The sequence below is a fragment of the Dendronephthya gigantea genome, unplaced genomic scaffold, assembly GCF_004324835.1.
Source record: "Dendronephthya gigantea isolate DGI-Jeju-01 unplaced genomic scaffold, DenGig_1.0 000004F, whole genome shotgun sequence".
Lineage (NCBI taxonomy): Eukaryota > Metazoa > Cnidaria > Anthozoa > Malacalcyonacea > Nephtheidae > Dendronephthya > Dendronephthya gigantea.
Window position 1 is genome coordinate 675,675 of NW_021163014.1, and position 8,888 is coordinate 684,562.

The 8,888-nt window shown below is 36.7% G+C and overlaps 1 protein-coding gene across 2 annotated transcripts; it reads right to left on the reverse strand.

Annotated features, from left to right (window-relative positions):
• Positions 1-1,286: 1,286 nt before the first annotated feature.
• On the reverse strand, positions 1,287-4,595 carry LOC114515608 (arginine/serine-rich protein 1-like). Of its 2 annotated transcripts, none has more exons than XM_028534896.1 (6): positions 4,315-4,595; positions 4,179-4,238; positions 4,016-4,069; positions 3,141-3,200; positions 2,988-3,041; positions 1,287-2,065 (listed from the first exon to the last, which is right to left on the reverse strand). In XM_028534896.1, exons 1-6 carry the CDS (start codon positions 4,467-4,469, stop codon positions 1,582-1,584), a joined length of 867 nt encoding a protein of 288 aa, XP_028390697.1. In that variant the 5' UTR covers positions 4,470-4,595; the 3' UTR covers positions 1,287-1,581. The 2 variants fall into 2 exon arrangements, with proteins under 2 accessions (XP_028390697.1, XP_028390696.1); XM_028534895.1 differs by having other exon boundaries at positions 1,289-2,065; positions 3,141-3,203.
• Between the last annotated feature and the right edge of the window lie 4,293 nt (positions 4,596-8,888).

Here is an 8,888-nt window from a genome sequence, read left to right on the forward strand (position 1 = left end):
TGGATATCAAGATACATGCTTTCATATGGTGCCCGACAGAGGTTGTAATTTCTGAAAAACACCCTAACCTATCTTGTAATCAAAGAAAACTGATCTTTCCTTAAAATTAAAGCACATTTTCGTGGTATTGTGTCCATGATATAATAAATTAGCATGAATATAAAGCCGCGCGGAGCATGGTTGAGTATACTACAGCAGCATGCCGTATCAAATAGATGCACTTTCTGAATCTCTAGACTCTAGTTTTTTACAGCTGTACCCATGCGCCACTGCCCAGCGGTCCCCGATTTAAAAAGTTGGAGGCGTGTTTAAGTGACATAAATGTATGGACGCTCTATAATAACCTGCAGCTTAACGATGCACTGTTATTTTCAAGGTGTAATTTTAATACCCTATGAAAGGGTTTTTAAGGGTATTAAAAATTTTGAACAACTTTAACCCCAATATTGGGATCAAAAAACACCTCGTTGGAATTAAATTAGCACTATTTGAGGGGTTAAAAATGATCTTAGTCTTTTATGCTAAACACCGTCGTGCTCCATATCTGGACAGTATGCAAGTTGCCAGTGTACAACTTAAGTCCTCTGAACATGCAAAAAACATTGGTGTAAGTTTTTATCTTCATGTTAGCTTAAACAGACACATTGCCAGTTTTCTTTTAAATTAGGTTTCTATTCTATTAAGGCAATTTCACGCATAAGGGAGTTTCTAAATTTGGACACTGCAAAGACTCTGGTTCACGCGCTTGTGACATCTATAAAGTAGATCATTGTAATGCAGTTTTTTATGGGTTACCCAAGTATAAGACAGAGCGCTTACAATACGTCCTTAACTCTGCTGCAAGTCTAGTGTCGCGGACTCATAAATAATTATGATCATTATTACTCCGGTGTTGATGGAATTGCACTGCATGGTTACCAGTGGAGTGGCGTATTAAATATAAAATTTTCCTTTTATGCCTATAAGGTTGGGCACGGAGTGGCACCTGACTACCTAAATGAACTTCTAGAACTTTATAGACCGGGAAGGAATCTTAGACCAGTAAACAAATTTTTACTCAAGGCCCAATCTTACAGGCGTAACGTATGGCTATAGGGCCTCTTCGGTCTGTGCCCCTAATCTTTGGAACTTGTTTCCGTTAGAGCTGAGGTTGTTGGAACATATAGAGCAGCTCTTAAAACTGAGCTATTTAAAAGAGCATATTTTTAATGCTGAACATACTTAGTAGGTAACTGTATTCTATTTTACGAAAATGTAGTGATTTTATTTATTTATTATATAGGTTTATATCATAATTTGTAAACTAGAAATTGTTAACTCAATTTTATCGAATCTAAATTTGTAAGGCGCTCGTGGACCATTCTGGAATAAGCGCTATTGAAATAAGTATTATTAATATTATTATTACAATGTTAAAATTCGTATAAGAAGTGATATTACATAATTAACAGAATTATGTTAATTTATATAGAATAATGCATTCTATCTTCTCTAGCTTGGTTTATTTCTAATTACAAAACTGCTATTTTCCGAATTTTCGTTTGCATGTTAGTTTTTCGATTTCTTCTGCCACTTGTATTTTTAACCGCTGATACACATTGAACGCTTCTTCCGTTTCCCAAGCTTTGTCATGTCTTTAGTTGCGTCGTGACAGTTCTTACCCCATAAATTGTAGTCTGCCCCTCCAGCCTTAACGAATGAGCCCACGTTGTTCCCGTTCCCGCTTACGCTCTTGCCCACATTTTCCCAAGATTTGCTCATATGTTTTGCATCAACTACGACTGTTTGGCTTGATTTTCCAAACTTTTTTCCTTTGTGCACCAAATACTTCTTTTTATCGCTTGTCGTAACAACAACGCCGGAATGAGTTGCGCGACTTTTTTGTCCCGAAATGGATGTTTTTATTCCCATTTTATTTGCAAGTTTGACAAAACCCTTACCGATTTTCCCGTTGTTAAGAGCTCCTAATGGCTGCTCTACTGGTTGAACGCTCACTACCTTCTTGTTGAAAAGCTTTGTAAGGCCGCTTTTCGTCTTAATGTCATGAGGAATGCTCTTTTTATTACTGTAAAATATAGAAAACAATAATATAGGACATACTACCTAATCTTTGCCTTTTATATAGGACATTCTTGAGGATTTAACAAAAGTGGCTTGTTTGTATTTTGCAAGCGAAGGTCGAGACTAAAAAGCGAACTTTTATACATTACCAGAAATTTGCGACATGGTGATTTGCATTTAACCTTCAGCAATAATGGCCTTTAATTTTTATTGTAAATTACATATAGCAAAAGTACAACATTTAAAATTGTCGTTTCCTAGGATGTTGCCTACTGTTTTCCAACCTCTGCATCATTAGAATGGCTGTTTCGCAACGCTTTGATGATCGAATTACTTACCTTGGACTTTTCTACGTTCCGCCAACAGTTTATATACGCATCGTATTATTAATTAAATGTTTATTTGAGTGATAATATATACGCTTCCTATTTTGAGCTGCCTTATGAAACCGATAATAAGTGACTGCCGCAAAAATGCAATGGTTAGTAGTATAATGTATAGGAATATAATGGTTAGTTGCTAAAATGATGTTATTGGGGAACCTGTTAAAGGTGATATAAAATATGAAAATATTGTCATAACAGCACTGAGTTTCTGCCCGTCATAAATCAAGCTGCGCAATTGGAATATGTAGGATAGAAGTTGTCTTAATTTCAAAATTTTGTGTCGTGCCTTATATAATTCAATAATGATAAGCCAGCCATCTTTGATTGATAAGCCAGCCATCATGGCATAATGAACTTTTTTTGAGGGTGAAATTTTTCACCGAACAGAAAAGCGTTAACGTATGTTTTCCCGTAGAAAGTCGCAACACAACCTTTCTTAATACATCAATGAAACGCCGTCTTACTCTCTATCGAGCAATGTTCCTCGTACTGCTTGGAACACCGTTTAATGTTTTTTTTTGTATGTGTTTTACCGCATACCTTGATGGGGAGCGAATAGAGCCTAAACGACGTACACCACCCCAAAATCTGCGTCTGAAATAGACGTAAAATGTAACTTGTTTTACAAGCAGACTTCGTGAATATGTCTGTCAAGTAGAATAGAAAATAAATCGAAGAAGCCTTTTTCGATACCTTGACGATGATCTGCTACTGCTTCTCGAATGTGTTCTGCTGGGCCAGCCTCCGCTCCTTCTGCTGAAAGAGAAAGAGAATAGAGAGTGTTAAAAATAGCTTAAACCTTCGAATGCCTGGTAATTCTTCTCGCTACCTGATAGAAGAGTGTCATGTTTCTATTATAATCTCCAAAATCTCCAAGGTGATTGGAGTCTTGCGAAGGCTAAAGCCATTACTACCTCATTCAACCCCCGTCTTGATATAAAATTCCTTTATACAGCCACTATTTGATTGCCGAAGCATTGTTTGGGATAGCGTGGGTAAGGAGCTTGGACAAAAACTACAGTGCTTACAAATTAGAGCTGCAAGAATAATCACCGGAACCGATTATAATAGCAGGTCCTCAGATATTTTATCATCATTGAATTGGACCAATCTTGAAACCAGAAGAACTCAACAGCTTAACACATTTATGTACGAAACAGTCAATAAAATTGTTCCTATTTACTTGTCTTGAAAATTTACTTGTTTAATTATGATGCATGGACGCAACTTGCGAGAATCTACTCACAAACATTTTTTTCCAAGACCTTATCCGAATCCTTAAAAAAGAGCTTTTCCTATAGAGGCGCTATCCAATAAAACGACATGCCCGTAAAACTCACTAGAGCTAAATCTTTCGCCAAGTTTAGCCGTAAAATCTCCTTAAACTATATTCGAAGTTAATTTTCTTTGCGTGTATAAATTATGTAGTATTTTGTAAATAGTTTGATATATACGTTTTTTAATTATCAGGTATCTAAAGATACACGTCTCTATTGTAGAGCACTTTTTTGTGTTTTAAAGAAAGATGATGATGATGATTTGCTTTTTGTATGTGTTTTACCGCATACCTTGATGAGGAGCGAGTAGAGCTTAAACGACGTCCACCACCCCAGAAACTGCGTCTGAAATAGACACAAGAATGTACCTTGTTTTACATGCAGAATTAGTGAATACGTCTGTCCAGCAAACTAGGATAGAAAATTAAACCGATCGAGGAAGCCTATCCGATACCTTGGGGAGGATCTGCTACTGCTTCTCGAATGTGTTCTGCTGGACCAGCCTCTGCTCCTTCTGTTGAAAGAGAAAGAGAATAGAAAGTGTTAAAATTACCTAAAACCTTCGAATGCCTGATAATTCTTTTCGCTACCTGATAGAAGATGAACGACTGCTGCTTCTTCCACTGCTGCTTCTTCCACTGCTACTTCTTCCACTGCTACGGCGACTTCCAAACCATGCGTCAGTGTCGACGATCAAGTAGATTGCGATAAACGCGAGAACCAAAATTTTGAAATCAACTCTCATGATTTTCTTATGCGAAAGACACCAAAGGAAAGTGAGCAGATCTTAGTTAGCTTTCGTTTTTAATGAGAGGTAACCCTATATGAGGTCTAACGCAAATTTCTTCGAGGTGTTGATATATAATATATTTAATATTTGACGTAAAAAAATTATCATTAATATGCCAGACAATTAACATCCCCAAGCAAAGCAACGAAAACCCTATGTGTAAATATTACCAATGGAACCATGTTTAGAAAAGGTAATGATATTCTCTCATCATGAAAGCCTTGCTCTACTGAGACAGGTTTGTCGGAGAGATTAAAAAAAATAGGAAGGTCCCCCAGATGACTGATTCGCTAAATCATGATATTCTGCTTGAGAAACTGAGATATGGATTTCTGAAGTTGAACTCAGTTTCAATCATACTTAAAAGACCGATACAAGCAATGCCAAAATAATGGTTTCTTTTGCAAAAGGCCAAATAAAATGTGGGGTTCCCCAAAGGTCAATACTTGGACCCCTATTGTTTTTAATCTATATGATCAATGTTCTGCCAAACTGCTTGAAATCGACAGTGTCCTGTCCATACACAGATGATTCGCAAATGTTTACTTCATCATATGACTCTGTGGAGTTGTAAAATGTAGTTGTAAAACAGACTCGTAAAATGTAAACAAGCTTAAGTCTCATTCCTTTAAAACCAAGCTTATGGTTACAGTTTCTAGACGTACTATCTATGTTTAATGGCTACAATAACTGTACGAATAACTACTCGGAACAGTAAACTTAGAAAATCGATATGTTGTGGTCGATACGAACAACACAGAAATTTAATCACTATTACGTATGAAAGGGTTTCTACTAGTAACAGAGGCAATTATTTCCCCTCTGTTTGATGGTAACAAACGCAATGTGATTATAGCCCTGTCTGTGACCTTAATCTAGACTTGGTGCATGTGCATCACTGCATGAAAAGGCCTCCATGACGGATAACTCCATTCATATTCCAGGCTACAAAGAAATTCGTAAAGATCGCATTCAATCCCCTCATGGCAGAGTTTGTGCATTTATCTAAGAAGAGATACATTAGGGCCATTTATACGAGTGAAAATAAGTTGCGGTCTAAATAAGCCGCGGCTTAAATAAGTCGTGAAGGGCCCGTATAAACGGTCATTTTGTTCGCAAGCCGCGGCTAAAATAATCCCAGGGTTGGAGCCTAGGCTTAAATATGCCGCGGCTAATTGAAAATAGACCGTTTATACGAGTTCTTTGCGACGTATTTAAGCCGCGGCTTATTTAGGCCGCGGCTTATTTTCACTCGTATAAATGGCCCTATTGTTGTCGGCTTAATACCTTTGAATCGGCTTGATATGTTTACCAGAATGTATATACCCGCACCATAGCTGGGTTCAATACGCAAACAAATGGCAGGTTTATTTTCAATACGTGCACAACAGCTACTGAACGTGTTCGAAAGAAATTTGAACAATTCCAAACCTGGCTCCATGACAGATAACACCATTCATATTCCAGGCTACAAAGAAATTCGTAAAGATCGCATTCAATCACCTCATGGCAGAGTTCGTGTATTTATCTAAGAAGAGACACATTGTTGTGGGCTTAATACCTTTGAATCGGATTAATACAAAAAAGTCATTTAAATCGGCTTGATACCTTTGAATTGTCTTAAAACCTTTCAATCGGCTTAAAACCTTTTAATCGGCTTAACTTTTAAGGTACTTTGGCTTAAAATTCTTTTAGAAAGACTCCCACGTGGAATACCTTGAATTGCTCCTGGAGCGATATATCAACCTCAAAGGGTGACCCCCAATTGTTCTTTTCTTTTAGTAGGAGATTTTAACTGCGTGGATATCTCATCTATTAAACGACAGTTTAAAATAAAACAAGTTGTCGACTTTCCAACTTCGCCCAAAACATCTGATACTTAACTCTGACTGATCTCTTCACTCTTAATAATAAAAAGAGGTACGTATAGCGTACATGTGGGTAGCCTGTGAATCTAAAAGGCTTTGAAACTCACGACTGATCTGAGATCAGTGGAACAAATCTCTTCACAAACTCGAGGACATCAGCTAGCAATGAATAACTTTTATTTACACTTCGGCTGAAAATACTATACAAACTGTTTCTACTTATTGAAATTGTGTTTAGAATTGACCGATTCTAATATTTACTGATTTAATTTTTTTTGTAAACAATTGCGTACAATGACATAGCTACACATGCACTGTTTACCATCATTCATATTAAATATTACATCATTACCCTGATAAAAATTACCATGAACTGTACAGGCCGAATCAACTATATCATTCATTGGGCCTGCATTTGACAGTCTTAGTCAAAAATCGAACATACACAGTATGACGTAATTGACAGTATAATTTATCACTACAACACACTACAAGTGCCATTCACTGTCCTTTGTCACTTTTTTAATTGACTTTTCAAAGGGAAATAAAATACGTTGAAGTAAAACATTAATAGTTCTTGATTTCTAAGCATGGTATTAACACTGCACAGCCTTTTGTGACACTCGGTACAAAGAGATAGCTGTATAATATTCAGCAGGAGTGTCTTGTTTGAATGTATTTACCCGAACAATGGCTGGGTTTAATTTCAATACGTGCACAAGAGCTACTGAACGTGTTCCAAAGAAATTTGAAAAATTCCAAACTTATGATTATCCGCAGAAATTAACCAGATTAGTGAAATTAACCAAAACCATGGATTTAGCCAAAATTGCATTTTCTAAAGACAAGATTAGACTGTCTGCATGAAAAATATTTTTTAGAAAAAAAACGAGTCAACGATCTGCGATGTACTTAACATAGCGCGTTCGAATTTCGGAACCCTCTACATCTGTAAGCAAAATATATTAGGGTTCCGAATTTCGGTTATAGTTATTTGTAAGCAAGATATGTTTATACGGCAATTCAGCCATTTCATAGATGACGAAGGTGTCCTCAGAGTTGGGGGCCGAGTAGATAAAGCATTGGTGTCCTATGATAAAATGCATCCTACGTACATTCACTACCTTATGAACACGGATCTCAAAACTTATCACTCATCATGCACATGAAAAATAACATAGTGGTATCGCTGCAACCGTAGCTAAATTGCGAAGGGTTCTGAAAGCGCATGATCTTGCTCAGGTTAAGCTCAGGAACTCACGATAATGTGCCATGATAAAATCCAGATGTTCAAAACATATAAAAGGGCGTAAAACTGTAACTCGATTTTACCCGATAAAATCCGTTGCTATATAGAAATAATTATATTTGCATTTATGTCTATAAAATTTACTTAGTGGAACTGTGGAATCATATCGCGAAGCTGGCTACGCCACTGGAAAAATTCAGTTACATCCTAACATGAAACAAGGAATAAAACTGACGAATTAAGATAATTTAAAAACAAGGACCAACTATATACGAAGCCGGCAGTAGCTGGCATGCAATAGAAAGGTAACTTAAATCGTTGGCGATAGCGTTGACTTATAACCAGAAATAACGAGATATAGATAGCTATTAAAGGTAAAAGAGTAAGGCAGTATACAGATAGCAGCACTCATACGTTTCATATTATCTTAGTTATATAATGGACTAAAATTACTATAACCTTTGTCTTGAAATTTCATTAATATAACTGACTTTCATGACCTATCAAATATCGATATGCCGATATCTCTTTCGAGGTTTCATAGCCGTTTTGCTCTCTTCTCACTTTATTTTAAGAATACTTCAAAACTGCAAAATTTTCATGTACATGAAGATGCTCTAATGGCATAACGAATTGCACGAATGGCATAACTCAATTTGTCCCCTGCGGACTATAGGAATACGTGTAAGTCGAATGTCGCGAGTCAGGTGACAATTCGACTTACACGTATTCCGAGTCAGGTGACAATTCGACATACACGTATTCCGAGTCATATGACAATTCGACTTACACGTATTACACGTATGGCCCACACTGCATGATGCACTTATAGCACGCTTATATAGCACTTATATGCGTCCTATAAGTGCATCAGTGTGGGCCATACATGCAGCTTTTGTAATCCATGACGACAACTCATCTTGCAGTTACATTATTTCAAAAACGTGCTTTCTTATATGCAAATATATGGAATTGATTCTCCCGATATTGTTTTGCTTCACTCATCCGTATGGCGGCATTTGTTCCGAACGATTTCCGATCATTTTTGTAATGCGCAGGAAAGATGCGCACGAGATGGCACAGCTCCTTTAAAATTACTATATGATAGAAGTTACGTTTAAATTATTATATTAGTAATATGATTGTATCATGCAGGACCCCACTAAAAAACACTTTAGGTGATGTGGGTATCCTGGTTAAATATAATAATAATATGGCTGAAATAAATTAGGAAAAGGGAGTTAAGAAATTACTTCT

Bases quoted from the DNA above. Each gene is read 5' to 3' on its own strand.
- LOC114515608 (XM_028534895.1), bottom strand. From the start codon at position 4,469: ATGAGAGTTGATTTCAAAATTTTGGTTCTCGCGTTTATCGCAATCTAC. The intron at 4,070-4,178 runs GTATCGGATAGG...TGTCTATTTCAG, and splicing joins AGTAGCAGATCCTCCCCAAG to ACGCAGTTTCTGGGGTGGTG. The intron at 3,204-4,015 runs GTATGCGGTAAA...TTTCTCTTTCAG, and splicing joins TCTACTCGCTCCTCATCAAG to CAGAAGGAGCGGAGGCTGGC.